Genomic DNA, 18,291 nt, shown 5'->3' on the forward strand with positions numbered 1-18,291 from the left:
ACTTCAATAAGAAAAAAATGCTTTGCCGAAACTAATAGGAGAGCTCGGGGTTTTTGAGCAATAGCTGTCCCAGACTCCTTGTACGGCACCCTACAGTAAACGCTGCACTTTCCTTCACCACAATCTGGTGTCAGTAGATTGGCTTTACTGTGTGCTGGTGAACGGGCCCAAGACTGGTTCGGTAACAGCTTACAATTTTTTACAATTACGCTACATGAATACAACTTTATACCTTTACTCTAGTACTTTGATTAATGCTATTATTTTTCAAGTTTTGAGATCGAGACTCCCCTGCTCACTAAGGGTCATGGAAGCCACTTACGTCTCACTCCTTTGACAACAGTATCACCTGGGCTGCTTGGTGGCCCTTCTTTGTTGCCTTGAACTTCTCTGATGTTTAGGTAGCCCTCTCTGGCACTGAGAATACGATGAGTGAGCTACATTTTCATGTTTTCTTCTTGTGTTCTTATTTGTGCCTGATCTCTTCCCAGGAGGAAGCCGTACATTTTAACCAGATAGACATGAGGAAAAGAAACTATTTTTCTCCCCAGATAAGTATCGATGACCTTGGGCAATATGTGCAGAGTTTTCTGGAATTCTATTAAAAATTATCTGATAAACTGCCTTTGGGTTTCCGTGCTGTTTTCTTTGTACAGGGCGAGAAGTGGGACCTACTAGGCCTAGCAAGCTTAGCTGGATGTTACTTAAACTTTAGGCAATAAACAAAGATGTGCTCTGTAGTGCACAGATGGCTGGAATGATCAATTTTAGAGTGGAAAGTTACATTAAGAATTACCCGGTTCTGCCTATATTCATTAAACTTGGAACAATAGTAGCCCCAAAGATGTGGTACCTTAAGCAGTCCATCTGTTCTATTAAAATCTTATTGGTCAGACTTCCCTGGTGGCGCAGTGGTTAAGAATCCGCCTGTCAATGCAGGGGACACGGGTTTGAGCCCAGGTCCAGGGAGGATCCCACATGAAGCAGAGCAACTAAGCCAGTGCGCCACAACTACTGAGACTGTGCTCTAGAGCCCGCGAGCCACAACTACTGAGTCCGCGTGCCACAACTACTGAAGCCCGCGCTCCTAGAGCCCGTGCTCCGCAACAAGAGAAGCCACCGCAATAAAAAGCCTGTGCACCACAACCAAGAATAGCCCCCCCTCGCCGCAACTAGAGAAAGCCCGCGCGCAGCAACAAAGACCCAACGCAGCCAAAAATAAATAAATAAATATATAAATAAATTAAAAAAAACAATCCTTCTTGGTCCAGCTTCTAAAAACCAATCAGTCCACTTTTCTCCCTGAGGGAAAATAAGACATTTTGAGAAAAGTCACAAATCAGGGCCACTGTGTATATACTCTTTGTAATACATGTTCCCCTGGAAAAAAATTGTAATAAATACAAAAGGACCTGAGAAATATGCCTCAATTAGAGTAAAATACACCTCTTTCACTGGGCTAAATGCACACCTGTAACTACCTACTCCTCCATGGAACTGTGATACATGTGACGGAGTGAGAGTGGAAATGGGTCACGCAGAATGTACTTTATTTTTAAAAAAATGTATTCCTTGGGGGAGTTTTAGATAAATGACTGAATGTCATTTCATTTCTGAGGTCTTTGCTCAGGAAGCCAAGTGTGCAGAGCGAAACCATCTGCACAAGGTCAAAGATGGGCGAGCTGCTGCAAGACGCTCCCCCTGCACGAGCCCCCGCCAAAGCCGCAGGCACCAGCTCGTTTCCTCCGCATTGTTACCTGGAAGACGGCAGATACCTGGAATCATGCAGAATCCAACAACGTATGTTCCCAGATCGATAGAGCTGAGCACACTGTGAAATCTCTAGGATGAGAGAAGACACCACATATGCCCACACTGTACCACCGCCACGGCAACAGTTTTTAATTTTTGTAAAGCAATTATCAACTTATGTATAAATGATTACAGTATCTGAGTTCCAAGATCTTTGGAAAAATCTGACGTTGCAATCAAAACATAATTGAGCTATTTCAGAATAGAAAGCCTATTTGCTCCTTAAAACATATAAAGAGCTAAAAATTAAACAATGACCCATTTAGAACAGAATTGCTTCACTGCAATTTTTTAAGGGTACATTTTAAGTGAACGTCCCTGCTTGATGATAAGTTTCTATAGTTTAATACTGATATTTCCCAGCCTGGGATGTGTGTGTCTCTCTGCATGTGTGTGTTTGTGGGTGTGTTGGGCGGTGGGTGGATGTGGTCAGCAGTGATGAGTTAATTTCCTCAAGTGATCTGATCTGAAAACCCATCGGCAATCATTTGCAGCCTAAATAAATAATGTCTTGTACATATAGGCACTATTATTGTTTCAAACGTATGTAAATGCTCTCATAAGAAAAATGCTAATTCATTTTAAAGAGCTGTTGACTTCATTGCAGATTTTTGTTATTGCTGGTTTTTAATTCCATGGAATAAAAAACATAGCAATTACCTACGGGCAACTGTAACATTTTAAATGTTAAGAAGGAGTTCTTCTGGAGTAGATGAGCTGAGATAATGTCTTTCAAGACCTACTGATAAAGTGCTTGTAGGGACTTAGTAGAGATATACAAATAATGGTGATATGATAGATATAATGGATTTTCAATTATGAATGAGTCACATTATAAGAAGCACTAAGCCATTTGGTTATATTAAGTCTAGATGTTTGGGTCTAGCCCTGAAATAAAACACTTAGAAAACAATTAACAGCTGTTGCCTCTGGGGATAGGAGTGGACTCCTGTGAGCAGCCAGTGCAAAGGCCCTTCTTTTTACTCTCCATACTATATTGTTTGAATCGTTTATAACAACCATGAATTCAAACCTTGCTTTTATATTTTAAAGGATATAACTGAATCACTTTGCTGTATAGCAGAAGTTAACACAGCATTGTAAATGAACTATATTTCAATAAAAAAGATAATAAATTAGAAAAAACAAAAATAATTTCAAGAAAAGCAACCACACCAAATAAGATCCACAGTCTCTCTGGAGCCCAGTGAGGTGCTGGCTCCCTCTTCTGCGTATTTATTCTCTTCTACTAGGCTTGGATTAGGAGCCTGAGAATTGCTTCTCATTCTGTATAACTTTGGAGCCTGCTCCCAACGTGACAATCATTTTCACCACATGCTGGGACCTGGGCTGCACACTTCCCATGAGGTCTGAGCTCCCAGGGAGGACTGCAGAGCAAGCTCCGTATCACCACGTCCATGTGTTTGGGGTCTACAGGACTGCGGTATATTCCCACCCAACTGTGTTTTGTTGTGCAGATGCCTACGGATGCAGAGAGAAAGAATGATTCTCGCCTCCTGCCACCAAACATGTGTTGGCACACCCCAGGGAGCATGTGTGAAATCCTACTGTGTCCTACACCAGGAGGAGATTAGAGCTGGCTGGTCCATGGTGGCTTCTTTCCACGATAACTCTATGAGAGCTGATATTCAGGGTTAGGGATGTATACAATTCATGTGATATTTAATGTGTTTAGATTCAAAAAGCTGTAGCAAATTCCATGCAACACTTGCTAATATGGTAAGTTAATCTAAAATACTTTAAATTCTGTCCCCAAAAAATGCTGCCATGCTAAATTACCCCAAGTTAAGTAATGTCATGTTGTATTATGGCATGACATTCAGGTAGCTCATTGTAGCCAATAAAAACATTTATAACCTTTAGGGAGATTTCATGGAAAGCAGATGCACTGTATTTTTTTTTTTTCTAAGGAATTTAGTCCAATTTTAGTAATGCATATGTGAGGTGGATAAAACACTACAAATAAAAGATTCTGGTTTTTATTTTATGCATAAACTAGACCTTGTTATTTTAAGTATAGTACAAGGGAAATGAATTATTTAAATCTAAGGTTCACATTTTCATTTCTGTCTGTCATATCTATATAGATTTTCCTTATTCATTCAAAGGAAGGACAAATAAGATGGGGTGACTTTCCTGATGGATGGTTTTTTTGATTTAGGACCAATATACACTAACTGGCTTTGTTTTCACTATGGTGTATATGTATATATATACACACACTATATACTATATATGAGAAATATATATATATATACACACACACAGTTTTTATTACTTTACTCTTTCAATTCTCTCTGTCTTTCCACACACATACACACTCACACACACACACACACACTTATATATTCAGATCAGAATATGACTATATAATCTAGCCAAGCTTGTGCGGACAAAGAATGTCACCTGCCATTTCAGTGAACAAAGGATGTTGAGGCCATCAAGGCTTCAGCCACTGCAGCCACCCCTGATGGTACAACCTGAGGGGAAGTGAGGATGGAGATAAACAGGATATTGGCCCTAGATAGTTAAGGTGCATATCAAAGGAATGATTTCCTTAAGCCCAGACTCTTACATCTTCCCATGCATACAATATCACTAAATTCATTAATGTGAGATGTCTGGGTTCTTTTTAGTTAGCAGTAATCTTTTGATGTTCGACTACCTGTTTTTTCCTGTAAAAAACTCCTATATATCTTGGTTCCTCCCTAACCTGTTCAGAACAGTCGAACTACCTGAGAGGTGTATCCCAGGACTATCCCTTTTAGTCCTCTGTAAGGTCCTCGAATAAAACACAATTCTCAACTTTTAGGTTGTGCATTTTTTTTTCAGTCAACACATACATTGTCAAGTAGCCAGTGCATCAACTCATTATTCATATGGTTGATTGGCTCTTTCACCTTTTCTCACCTTTCACCTTGATGGATTTTTGTCACATAGAAACAACCCTCAATGAATACATTCAGTGAGTGGCTCTTTTGAAATAGTTTTTCATGTATGGTTTCTAAATTCAGTTCCAGAGAATGCTTCATTTCCACAAATGCTTTCTCTAGACTACACCTCTCAAAGCTAAGTGAGCTTAGGGCATAAAAGCTGTGTATCTAAACTCTTCATGATCTAGGAGAACTGATCAAGGTCAGGTCTCCTTTACAGAACTGCCCATCCCCAGGCACAAAAACAAGGATCAACAGAATCCTTCCTTTTGGGACCTCAACAGAAACTTCTCTTTTATAAGAGTGAAAAAATAAGCTTAAATAGAGTGTGAGGCCAAGTTATTTCCAGAAAAATTTTCAATATTAAGGAATAATTCCGGAGCCTCAAAGATCTACGGTTAGGTAGGAAAGCTGAGTTGCCGCTATTTTTAGCATATTTACTACTTGAATTTTAGTTTGGAACTTGTATTTACATATTTTTATGTTTTGTTTTGATTTTGCTCTGTTGAGGAGGAGGATTTATTGATATCAGGAGGGTTGTGAATAGGGTGCGGTGATAGTGAGTCAGGTGGCAGTTGTCCCTTCCTAAACATCTGATTTAATGGTAAGAAAGACTCCAGAGGTTGTTTGATCATGGGAATAATTAATCTTGAGGTTCCGAATTTTAAAAGGCATCACACAAGGATGCCTAGCACTGACGATCCTGGGAGCTGCTTATATGTCCCATGTTTTTCCTTCTGGGCTTCCTGTCTCAATGATTTTATGTCCGTGAAATAAAATAATGGGAAAAAATTCAGCAGGATGGACATAGAGTTAATATTGAAATGCTATCATTTCCTCAGCATGAACTTTTTATACTCAACAAATGTCTGATGAGAAAAGATTTGTATCGGGCCCTATTCTAGGCACTCGGAAACACATTAGTGCACAAAACAGAAAAACACCCCTGCTCTGGTGAAGCTTATGTTCTAGGGGAAGAAACTGTATGCATGCCCACCTTGTGTATATACATAATGCATTAATAGAACTTTCATTGAAGGCAGACAGAAATTACATTAAAACTAAGAGTCTCTGTCTGCGGGGTCATGTACACATTTCAGATTTCATAAAGTAATTAAATTGCCCTTTAACATTTGCTTAAACTTTCCCCCTCAATTCTTAATGAGATCACAATCTCTTCACAGTTCGACAAGAGCAGGAACAGGCACAAGGAATAAAGCTATGAAGAGTCATTTAGAGTGTTCTAGAAAGTGTGACTTCTCAAAACTTAAAATCAGGTTTAATGATTTGGATGGAAACAATTGTTCGAGCTCTCTCTTTACATTAGCTGGACCATCACTTTTAGTAAAAGTTAGTAAATTAAAAAAAATCTTCCCAACATATTGTGGTAATTTTTCTTGGTTTCTGAAAATGATGGTCTCTTTTTGAGAGTTTTGATACATTTCATCAACACTGAGACAAATGCTTAGATGTTCCATTCACAGAGAAAACTGTTACAGAATCAAGAGGCTGCATCTAGTACCATGTTAAGGAAATGATATCTACGGCAACGTAAACTGGAGTGCGTTCACTGAAATCATAGAATTTCAACCCCTTGCAATATTTCTTCACGCAAGAGTGCCTCTAAATAGATGAAAACTCATTTGGCATTCAAAATATCTACTGAAGCCCTACCATGGATCAGATATTGTAATACACACTGGGAAAGGCTAAGTCATGGGTCATATTCTCAAGAAGCCAACAGCAAATAGGGGAGTCAGAAATATAGACAATATAACTATAAATCAGTGTTATAATGATGGCATATTTAAGGTGATGTACAAAAATGGCCAAGACTGTCCTCTATTCCATGGCCTCTCGAAAATGTTCCCGCAATCTCCCTTATCAAGGCTGCTCACTAGAAAAACAGCTTTATTTTTACTAATTTCTGTTTAATGTCTGGCATAATCCATCAGGTTCATTTCTGTTTTACCCTGTTCTCAGAGAAAAAGATAAAATATCTGTTTACAATTTCTTTATAAAACCCTTTGTTTTAAAATCAGAAAATTATTGCAACACAAAAAAAATATTTTAACTGGTGAACTTACTTAAATACCATCTCTTTCCAACAAAGATTTCAGGGGCAGAAAGCAGAAGATATAATCATAAGGCAAATAAAAAAGAAATAGAAAATAGACCCAAGTTATAAGCAGTCAGATAAGTTAACTGCAAGAGTTATTGTTACTAATAGCTGGGGGCTTTTTTAGATTTGAATTTGAGCTTCCCGGCAGCCAGTGCAAAGATGAGAAATGTGACAAGTTAGTTACATAATTAGAAATATAATGACAAGTATAAATATGCCAGTTTTTCAGGGGAGATCAAGTTATTTTGACATTAAATCTAGAACAGCTTTTACATGGAGAGAGAAGATTAAATTATATAATGGCCACTATCCACATATTGAAGCATATTTCACACAACCAGTCCAATAAAATCCAAGGACAAATATTAAAGCAAATTTAGTGAAGGCAGTTCCAGAAGGAAGAAGATCACTATGATATAAACACATGGCTCAGGATATGGATACATGGATAAATCAATTGCCCTCCACTTTCCTCCAAAGCACTCCTTCATCTGGCATTAGAAGTATCTGCATTGCTGACAAGTCAAGATTAATTCTTTGGAAAAAACCTTGGAGAGCTGATTTTCTATAATTCTGCTTGATGGTGGATGGATGGTCTATAAGCTTTGAAATGTAAATCAACCAGTGGTAGGACTGCTAGTTTACGGTGAAAAGATGAGAAAACAAACCAGCCTGGATCCTTGCTTGTACAGGATGTGGAAGACATTCCATCTTAACACAGAAATGAGCTAACGGAATCAGGATTCTCCAGAGACACATGATTGGACTGATTCTAAGACTTTAATAAATATCCCAAACATTAACATAGAACAGACAAAAACTGGTTTTATGGGGGAATTACTTTTAAGACAGATATAACAAATTATTTTAGTTAATTCAGGCAAATAAATGGGCAATTGGGCCAAAAAAATCAATAATGACTCTAAGCAGGACAAAAAGAAAGCAACCCACATGCAAAATAGAGTTCTTCAGAGGCTTTTTTTCCCCCTCTAATTAAAATTTTCAAAAGGGAGCACTGGTTTCATAGGGTCCCAGAATATTCTTCCCCTTAGATTTCTGTTCTAGAGAAATAATATCGAATTGTTTCTTCCTTTCCTTATAATTTTGAATCTCTTTTAATAATCTTTTAACCCTCTTAACCATATATCTGCTACACAGGTTCTTGGGAAAATGCAAATTATAGTTTCCCAGTAGAATTTTAATCCAAATACTCAGAGAAGCAAAGGAAAGCTGAGTTTGGTGGTGGAAACCTGGCTGTGCGATCACAGTGCTCACCAAGACTGCCTCTTAACCAAGTTACCTCTCCCACTTCCCCCATTTATTTGTTCTTGTTCAGAACCCATTGTTTGCAATCAGAAAGCAAGCAAGTACTTGAGGCTCTGAGGTCTATTTTACACCAATCCATATATAATTTCAAAGGTAGAAAAGGAAAGCCATTTCTTCTTTATCTTGATATTGGTAATCGGAGCTCTGTGAGACTATTTACCTTCCATCTTCCACGGAGGCCATGAGATGAAAGCAAGGTGAGAAACAGCACAGTCTTTGATCATTTTGACTTTGTGGAACTGGGTGGCCCAGATGAAAGTTAACAGTTTATCACATATGTGCATCCCCTCTTAAACTTTTTAAAAGAGGTAAATGAAAAGGATTTGTTCAACAAATAGCATGTTAGAAAAACAGTGACAATGAAGTTGACCTTTCTGTTACATCAAAGGGGCCTTACTAAGTGCCTTATGGATAAATTTCAAGGTTGAGGAAAATAACTGCTACACAGCAAAGCTTTTGGTTTTTGTTCTTTTTTTTTTTTTTTCCCCTGTTGGCTTATTTAGAGAAGGCTCAAAATTTTAAACTGCCAGTTAAATTGGGTGCCTGTTAAATGAGGGAATTTGCAACATACAGTTTATTAAATGCTCTGGTTAATGTTATACAGAGTATAACAAAGGAGCTGGTACTCCTACTAGGTTTTTTAATGCAAAGGTGAATCAACAGAAAAAAAAAAAGTTTTCTTTTACTTTACTGACTAAGGCAATGTATTCTAGTGTGTATTTCTTTATTAAAAACATCAAATTTAACCAGACTTATCTGAGTAAGACATACATTCATTAGGCTCACTGTAAGGTTTTAGTTTATTCAGTGATAATACAGCTGAAAAAATAATTGAGTTGGACGAGTGTTAAACACAGAAGAACAAATTTCTGTTTCAAGAAACATTAGCAATATTCCTCAGCAGTTAGAGACAGACCTCCAGAATATGAGGAGGACTCAGAGCACTTGAAGTAGCAAAAATTGCATAATACGCCCACTGAGGCTCCGTCTTCCTACTGAAATATCTGGTGGTGGAAACTCCCAAATTCCTCTATTTGGGGGAAATCACGTTTGAAAAATGAGCCAGTTTTGAAGTAAAAAGTGAATCAGCTGAGAGATAGAGTCTCAGGCTGATTTCTTCATCCTTTCCCCCGTGGGATAAGAGTGAAGGAGCTGTGCTTAAAAGAGGAAAGGAGTTCAAGGAATTGAGAGAGAGAGACAGTCTGTATCCTATAACATCCTAACATTTGAAAAAAAATGAATGAATATCCATCATTCAGATGTTTGTTAACTAGATGCCATGCAGGTCAAACATCAGGTTGGGAGCTGCAGTTTTCAGTTCTAAAAATAAAAAATGATGGACGATGCCTGCTTTATCCTTTGAGTCGCCAAAACATCAATCATTTGGGTTATTTATACTGGGGAAAGGTTAGTTCCTACCTGGTCCCCATTCTTTTTGGACTCTTCCTTAGTAACAGGATTTTGCTCCCATCTGTACCCTTCCTATACTCCAGGAAAGGCAGACTCCAGCTCCAAATGAGTCACTGATCTAAGCCACTCCATGGTGGCCTCATTTCCTCTGTCAGTGATTGCGTTATGCGGGCACATTTGATTCAATTCAATGAGACTTGAAAGGAGATTTGCTGAGGGCTTCTGGGAATGGTTTCCTTCACTCTGAGAAAAAGGCATACATCCTCCCTTTTATGCTGCCACACATTAATGTGTCTACACTGTGAGCAAGGAGAGTGGAAAGATGGAGGGAATGGGAATCTGGGTTCCAAAGGACGTGGTTGAATTAACCAATCCTGGGCTTACCTGACTTCCACATGCTTGTGGTTATTAGAGATAAATTCCCTGAAGGCACCTTAACTGATCAATTTCTAGTCCCCTCAACTACACCTTCCATTTCTTTTTCCTCTTCATCCTCCAACCCTATTTACCCTATTTATCTAACCTTCTATCTATCTATCTATCTATCTTTCTACCTACCTACCCAATTACCTACCTATCTACCTACTATTATCTATCTATCTATCATCTACCTACCTACCTACCTACCATCTATCTATAATTCTGTCCTCCTGTCTTGGTTTTGTTCCTGAAAGTCTTTCTTTTGGGCTCTTACAATAATTGCTAATTGATCTCCCTGTCTGTAGCACTGGTCTCTGGATACTTCCAGCAGACTGCAACCATCCTGCCTTTTCTAGAAGGGAAACTGAATCACATTATTCTTTCACTTAAATTCTTTAACAGTGTCTTACTATTGGGAATGGTGAATATGAGTTCAAATTATTTTCATGTTTACAAGGTATTCTATAATCTGGTTCTTGCCGAGCTTTCTATCCTGAAATAATCTTTATTAGGTATTGTTTAACTGGCTCCTATTCATCCTTCAAGATGCAGCTAAAAAGCAAGAAGTCCCCTCTGCGGTACTGCTGACCCATTCAGCTCATTGATCACTCCCTCTTTGTGCCACCTCAGTATCTTGCAGGTAACTTTATCAATACTTGTCTCACAATATTCTTTGTATTTGTATACAAATCTCTTGTATTTGTTTGTAAGTCTGCCTTCTTCAATAAGCAACAAACTCCTTGAAGCCAGGGGCTATGCCTTATTTACTTCTGAATCTTTAGTGCTCAACCTAGTGATTTGCTTATACTAGGTGTTTAATAAATATATTGTGATTGATTCTAGAGGGAGGTCTACAGTGCAAAGGTGTGACATTTTAACTCAAGAGAGTTTAATTTTCAGGGTGAGAAATGTATATAACATCTCTTCTACCTTTACCTTGAGCTAATAATGCCTATGTCGTGATATGGGGGAGATCAATGTCATAATAACCAGGATCCCATCAAAGAGATTAAATTATTATTTTTTGATTTGCATTTGTTTTGGAAAATCATTCAGAAGCTATTCAGAAGCCTCTCGGAAGTCATAAGTTACGTTAAATAATGATCAAAGTATGAATTGTTCAACAGATCAATCCGTAAAGAAGTAGTTACTGCATGTACGAGATCCAATGATCCAAAGATCAAAACAATGTAATTTTTATCCCCATTTATAAGGAGAAAATACAATTTTGGCTAAGGTGTATCATAATGTTCACAGAAACATGGCAGCCTTGATCCACGCTTACTTTATGTGGAGAAAATTTATGGCTTTCTTCACAAAATGCATGAAATGGATTCCTTATATGACCCTCTGGGCACATGTGCTCTATATTAGAGGCCTGATCAAATGATCATATTGACAGCAAAGTCAAGTGAGGAAATAAAATTCTATAGCAAAAATTCCTCATTATTATCCTTCAGAGACTGCCCAAGTAGACCCTGTTCAAGGAGAAGGCAGTATACTGAAGCCAGATTTTGGATGTACAAGACTGCTCTGAATTTGGGATCTGCCTAATTTTGACTTGGAAAAGCCTACTGGTTAAAGCATGGCCCCCAGAGTAAGGCTGCCCAGATAGGAATCCTACTACTCACTAGCTGTGTGTCCTTGGTTGAGTTCCTTACCCTCTCTGTGCTTTTGTTTCCCCAAGTGTAAGTGGGGGTGACAATAATGCCTATGTATAGGGCTGTCATGAGGATTTAAATGTGTTAATGTTTGTAAAACACTTAGAACACTGCCTGGCACATAGGAAGTGCTATGCAAGTGTTTGCTGGGTAAACAGTAATTTGTATTCATCTCCTGACACAGTTCCAGCAAATAAAAATCTAAAGTGGAGAGCTTTGCATTTATGCCACATCTACACGAAAGGGCAACTAGAAGAAAATAATGTAATAATGTATCTAGGAAAAAAGGAGGCACTTTGCTCAAGAACTTACTTAGGTCAATACAAATGATAATCTCAAACCTTTGGCTAGGCATTTTTGTAATGGGAACAGCCATTAAAAGGTAGAAAAATTGCTATTTTAAAAAACTCCTGATAGAATAGGGACTTGCACAATTTGACAGGAAAAGGAGGAACAGAGGGTTGATGGAAGGAGCCAACCAGGCTTTGCACAAGAAGGAGGAGGTGAGAGAGATGGGGTCTTTCCACTGGAAAAATGCTTTTCTTCCTCTGCATCAGTTTTAAATCCTTGCCTCTGAATTTGTGCTTGAAAAGTGTGTGATTGTATGGGTTAGGGTGGGGAGGGGACGGGGGTAGGGATGGGTGGTCCAACAGTTATCCGTTAGAGACTCAAGAATAGGAAAGCTTGGCCATAGCTTATCCAGTGGAGACATCTCAAATGGAACCAGACTCACAGCACTCATCCCGGCCTAATAGTACGAGTGGACGGAGGCATCTAAGTCCACTCCCATCGCCCTAGTTGAGCCCCAGTGGAGTGTTAGTCTAGACCAAACAACTCAGCTTAGAAGAAATACTCCTTCAGAAAATTAGGTGCTAAAATCTCAGTTGAGACCAACTCACTGGGGAGATTTCCCGTTTGGTGGGTTGAAACGGTCTTAGTAGATGTGCAAAAGGAAAGGGGGGCAGACCTGAGTGCCAGGGAGCAAGCCTGGGAACCTGAGTGTGCCTCCAAGGGGACAGCTGTGAAAGAACTGATTTCTTCCAGCGCTTTTTATTGTACTAGGAGACAGTCTGATGAAGTATACAGTTAAGAAGGAATCCCCACCTCTTCTGGAATTCTCTTTAAGTATTGCTGACGCCAGAGAAGTCTGAACCACTTGTCCACTCTTGCATGGTGGTGGCTGTGAAGAAAACGAAGGAGTAAAAGGCACAGGGAGGTGGGTCCGCCCCACCTTGGCCCTTCTGTTTGCATCTGTGCAGATCTGGTAACATCTGTGTCTATAATCTCCACGCTGTTAACCACTGGGCACAGAGTGACTTTTTTTTAAAAATTTTTATTGGAGTATAGTGGCTTTACAGTGTTGTGTTAGTTTCTGCTGCACAGCAAAGTGAATCAGCTGTGCACATACATATATCCCCTCTGTTTTGGATTTCTTTCCCATTTAGGTCACCACAGAGCATTGAGGAGAGCTCCCTGTGCTATACAGTAGGTTCTCATTCTTGATCCATGGCGGAGCTGGGAGTTATGGGAGGAGAGGGAATGCAGAGAGGCAGGGATGGAAAACTCTGGAGGGATCTACAATGACATTCACCTTCCTCAATATATACTAGAGGAAAGGGTCTTTTTGATGTTGGGGTAATAATATGTATTATTATCCAATAATAAACAGTTTTCTTTGAAAAGATCTTTTCAATAATAATTGTTATTATTATAATCATCACCATCATTATTATTTGGAATCTGCCATTATTGAGCACTTATGTGCCAGGAACTGTGCCAAAGGCTTTATTTACACTTTCATTTAATCCTTAAAATATTATGCCCATTTTGTTGGTGAGAAAATCAAGACCAGAGAGGTTAAGAAACATACTAGTGTTGTATAGTTACTGACAGAGCCAGGATTAAAACGCAGATCAGTCTGACCCCCAAGCCTGTGCTCTTAACATTCTCTACATCCATATATATGTTAGGGTATCAGGCCCATCAGAAGGAATGCACTATACAACCCAGCCACAAAGACATGGTGATATCTTCTTGAGGCTGAGAAAGAACTAGAAGTTATCCAATGATCTGTCTCCTGATGCACCATAAGAATTGAATAAATTATATGACACGTGAGCTTAATGGCTGGTACCAATTTTAAAAATGTCAGGAAACTCTTTGGCTTGAAAGAAATCAAGGGAGCTGTTACAGGGCTAGAATGATCTGTGTCAGAAGAGCCCTGATATCATTTCAAGTCATCTTTGCGCTTAGACTCTGCACTGGCAAGGGAGCATTGGACCCTCTGGCTGGGAGGAAATGTACATGGGAATATGATATGGGCTGGACTGGGTACGACGCAGTCATGAAATATCATTAATTTTTCTCACATCACTCCCCCAATTCTGTTTTGTTGATTTCCCCCTTCCCTCCCTTGATCATTTTCTTGGGTTCATTTCATAGATCTTTTGGTCATGGTGGGGACATTAGAAGAGTTTCATTTTCAAGTTATAGAGAAGTCAAGTGTCATCTAAATCAAAACTCTAATCTCTCATCCAATATAAAGAAACTATTTCCCAGCTCAGACCTGGCGGGTCACATGGCAGGACTGGGGACATGGGCTTCTGCATTACTACTCCACTTTACTTTTCTACTTTCTCCTCTCCTCTGCACCCCATCACTATGTTGCCCCTGGCTCTGCTAGGGGCAGGAAGGAGGGGAGGGATGAGAGGAAGACCGCAAGGTCTCACCTGAATGGGGCTCCTGTTATCTGGCATCGATATTCTTTGTGATGGCAGATACCCAAATGCTGGCTCTGGCTCATGGGGCAGATTCACGATTTCTTCAGGTGTCTGCCCATCACCTCAGTCCTCACCACCAGGACCCCCTGGCACAACTCATCACTGACACAGGTGACGTACTCTCTACTGATCGCCTCTCAGCTCCCGATCTTTGGGCTCGAGGGAACCTCTTGGGAAAGGTCCTTTAAAGATGGCTCTAGGGGCTTCCCTGGCGCCGCAGTGGTTGAGAATCTGCCTGCTAATGCAGGACACGGGTTCGAGCCCTGGTCTGGGAGGATCCCACATGCGGCGGAGCAACTAAACCCGTGAGCCACAACTACTGAGCCTGCGCGTCTGGAGCCTGTGCTCTACAACAAGAGAGGCCGTGATAGTGAGAGGCCCGCGCACCGCGATGAAGAGTGGCCCCTGCTTGCCACGACTAGAGAAAGCCCTCGCACAGAAACAAAAGACCCAACACAGCAAAAATAAACAAATTAATTAAAAACAAAAGTACCAACGCCACCGTGGATGTGAGGATTAAATTAGTCAATGCTTTAAAAAAAAAAAAAAAAAAAGATGGCTCTAGCTCAGCAACATTTAGCAACATGCCCTGTTCAGGAAAGGGTGATTAAGGGGGTCACAGAGCTAAGCTCAGTAAACTTTGGCATGCCTCGCTTGGATGGAGAAGTACCTGTCATTGGGATGGTCCATGATTCTTAATGGGTCAGGTTTGAGGCCTCAGCAGAGACTTAAGACAGTGAGAAAAATTAATCTCTTCAAGAGAAATGTGATCAGATACGTAGAACCAGAAAGTTTTCATTTGATTGAGATGGTGGACCTAACTCTCCAGCTTTAGTGTCAGGTAATTTTTTTGACCTCCTTTTTTCAGTTTGTTTACTTCTGATGAGGAAATAGGGACCTCATTTGTTGTAGTAATTATCAATACAGCTATCTTTTTTTTCTCTTTTTACAATTTATTTTTTTAAGAGACAAATGGTGTTTTTTAATTAATTTTTTTTTGGAGCATAGTTGATTAACAATGTTGTGTTAGTTTCAGGTGTACAGCAAAGTGATTCAGTTATACATATACATGTACCTATTCTTTTCGAAATTCTTTTCCCATTTAGGCTATTACAGAGTATTGAGCAGAGATAACCTGTGCTTGTTGGTTACCTATTTTAAATATTATAGCTATCATGTTTGAGTACTTGCTAGTATAGATACTTCATATAAACCCCACAGCAGCCCTATAAGATGGGTGCTCTTATCTCCATGTGACAGATGAGGACATGAATGCCAGATCACTCAGCAAAGGGAACAGTGAGAATGGGCAAAGCCAGACTTCTCCCCATGCTGGCTCCGAAGTCTGTGGTTTTCTTGATATTTCATATCGCATGTCGAAGGCATGCTGTGGCCGCTGATGGTCTCGCAGCTGGCCAAAATACAGACTGGCCAGATCATAATCACGGGTCAAGGGTTTCTTATTTCTAGCTAACTGAATGTGCAGCAGTGATTCTCAGCCTTGATTGTACATATAATCATGTGGGAATCTTAAAAAAAAAAAAAAAAAAGACATGCTTGAGACCCACCCCAAACCAATGAAGTCAGAATCTCTGGGACCAGGAATGAGCTTATATATGTATGGGGCCCAAGCTCTCCAGGTGTTTCTAATTGCAGCCAGGGCTGAGAACCACTCATTTCTACAAAGAGATAATGCTTACTTTAAGTACTTGCTGGGTTGTAGGTGAGAATCATGGTCTCTAAGAAACAGAAGGAGGTTTTGACAAAGAAATACCAGCAGAGAATATGAAGTTATTTTGTATATATATGCATATATATACACATAATTTTGTACACTCCTCCAATACATCACTTCTCATACTCAATCATTAAAAAAAAAGAAATACTAGCAGATACTTATATATAACCAAAAGGGAAGTTATAAAACAGTACATCCTTGATATTTGTTATAAATATTCCATATTCCTAAAGGCCGCTCTGTGCTCATATATGTGATAAAGGAATGAAGATACACATTTAATTATTATATTTATTATCACCTGCCACTTAACTTACTTCAAGTTATCATGTAACTTACTAAAATATTATAACATAGAGAGAAGATTAAAAACAGAAGGAAGTTCTTTCTGGCAACAACCTAAGGTCACATTATTAAATAAGACCTGAACAAGGGTAGTAAGAATGCAGCCAACTACCAAATAAACACATTAACTACCAAAGCACCATTCCTTTAAAGAGAATCAAATAATGCTGTAGAACTTCATTACCATTTCCCCATATTTATCTAACTTGATCCTTATAACCTTTCTGTAAGGCAAGCGATGTTGTAACTCCTGTGTAACAGATGAGGAACCCGAGATTCTGTGTGTGGACAACTAACTCAAGGTGGAATTGACAGCTAGGTTTCCCGGCTGAAAATTGTCCTCTTCCCACTAGTGTGCACTAACAGGAATGATCTAGATTCATTCAGAGTAAGAGGCAGACCTGCTATTTGCATCTGCGTTGACTTAATAGCTATAGTGATTCAGAAAAGCTGACTAGTGGGAATGACTGGAAATGAGCAGTGGAAATTGCTTTCAATGTATCACTCATGAATCAATGGTTCTTGCTGATTTGAACAGTTGGAAAAAGTTTACTGATATGAAATTGGAAAAGCAGTTGTAGAAAAGCCCTAGGGCTGAACAGAGCTTTGTCAGCTTTCACAGAGGGCTTTTATATTCTCATTTGACTTCATGAGCAGCGAGCAGAGTGAAAATGGATGTCGTCCCCTAAATGAGAACTCAGCAGCAAGATGAAATCTGAGGTTTGGCCCCTGAATTCATAAGGAAATCTTTACATGAATAATTCTAGATCCAAGCACTCCTGTTAAATGCTCAGTGAAGCATGACATTCAAGGATCTTATGCATTTTGTTCCAATTAGCTAGTTGATTTATTTCAGCAATAGGAAATAAAATATTTCTAATAATATTACATAAACGAGTGCTCTGTAGTGTTCATCAATGAAAATTATACTATTTATTTGAAAGTCAGCATTCACATGACTTCTTAACTGCAACACAGTTGAGAACCTGATTGGAATGGCACGTGAACTCTTTCTAGAAAACCTAAGAGAAGTCCTGTCCAAGGGGGGAGCTGTGTCACTACGAACTGAAATCTGAAAACAAGGACTAAGGAGAATAAAAGCTGCACTGGGATGATAACCTGGAACATAAAGCCCTTTTTGGAATCAGCTTCTCTGTTGATTCTCTATGCCAGGCTGTGCATCTGGTGGTTTTCACTCTGTTCTATGCTCCATTGATCCTGACCATTTTCCCACAGGACCCTCACATTTGCTTTTTACAGATCTGGTCTTCTGGCTCAGATTCTTCCTTTGTTTTATTATTCAGCTATGGAATTCCTGACCTTGCCTTATACCAAGTGGTGATCATTACTCAAAGCAAAGTTAGCACTTGCTTTTAGGTAAGGCCAATTGTATGCTATTTTAATGCATTGACTTCCCCAGGGCCACAGATTTACGTTGATCTTGTGGTATGAGTCGGAAGTGCACATCAAATGAACGGGCAGACTAACACATGTGGTTGGTTTCAATGCTTTTTACACAACAGTAATAAATACTATCTTTAAGTGTTGTACTTTAAAACAGCTTTACAGTTTTATGTTTTTTTTTTTTTTAAAAAAAACGAACCCTAAACTACCATAAAAACACAAAGTCCTCATTCACTCCAAGCACTAGTTAGATATGAGAGGGTGGCCTCTTCTCTTGTTATCATTGTTCACATGTGGTTTTCACATTGTCGTAGTAACA

The 18,291-nt window shown here is 39.3% G+C and overlaps 1 protein-coding gene across 9 annotated transcripts in view; it reads right to left on the bottom strand.

The window, feature by feature from the left end:
• B3GALT1 (beta-1,3-galactosyltransferase 1) overlaps positions 1 to 18,291 on the bottom strand; it is a 107,435-nt gene that overhangs the window by 51,408 nt on the left and 37,736 nt on the right. For 2 of the 9 annotated variants that reach the window (XM_082657817.1, XM_082657824.1), the window contains exon 3: positions 1,776 to 1,842. The exons of 6 other annotated variants lie outside the window; for them this stretch is intronic. Coding sequence is in view for 1 of the 3 variants with exons in the window: in XM_082657824.1 (XP_082513950.1) it covers positions 1,776 to 1,785 (10 nt within the window). In the remaining 2 variants the exon portion in view is untranslated. Of the gene's footprint in view, positions 1 to 1,757; positions 1,843 to 18,291 lie in introns of all 9 variants that reach the window. One more of the 9 variants, XM_082657819.1, reaches the window with a different exon arrangement.

The sequence above is a fragment of the Grampus griseus genome, assembly GCF_964374135.1.
Source record: "Grampus griseus genome assembly, chromosome: 7".
Classification (NCBI taxonomy): domain Eukaryota; kingdom Metazoa; phylum Chordata; class Mammalia; order Artiodactyla; family Delphinidae; genus Grampus; species Grampus griseus.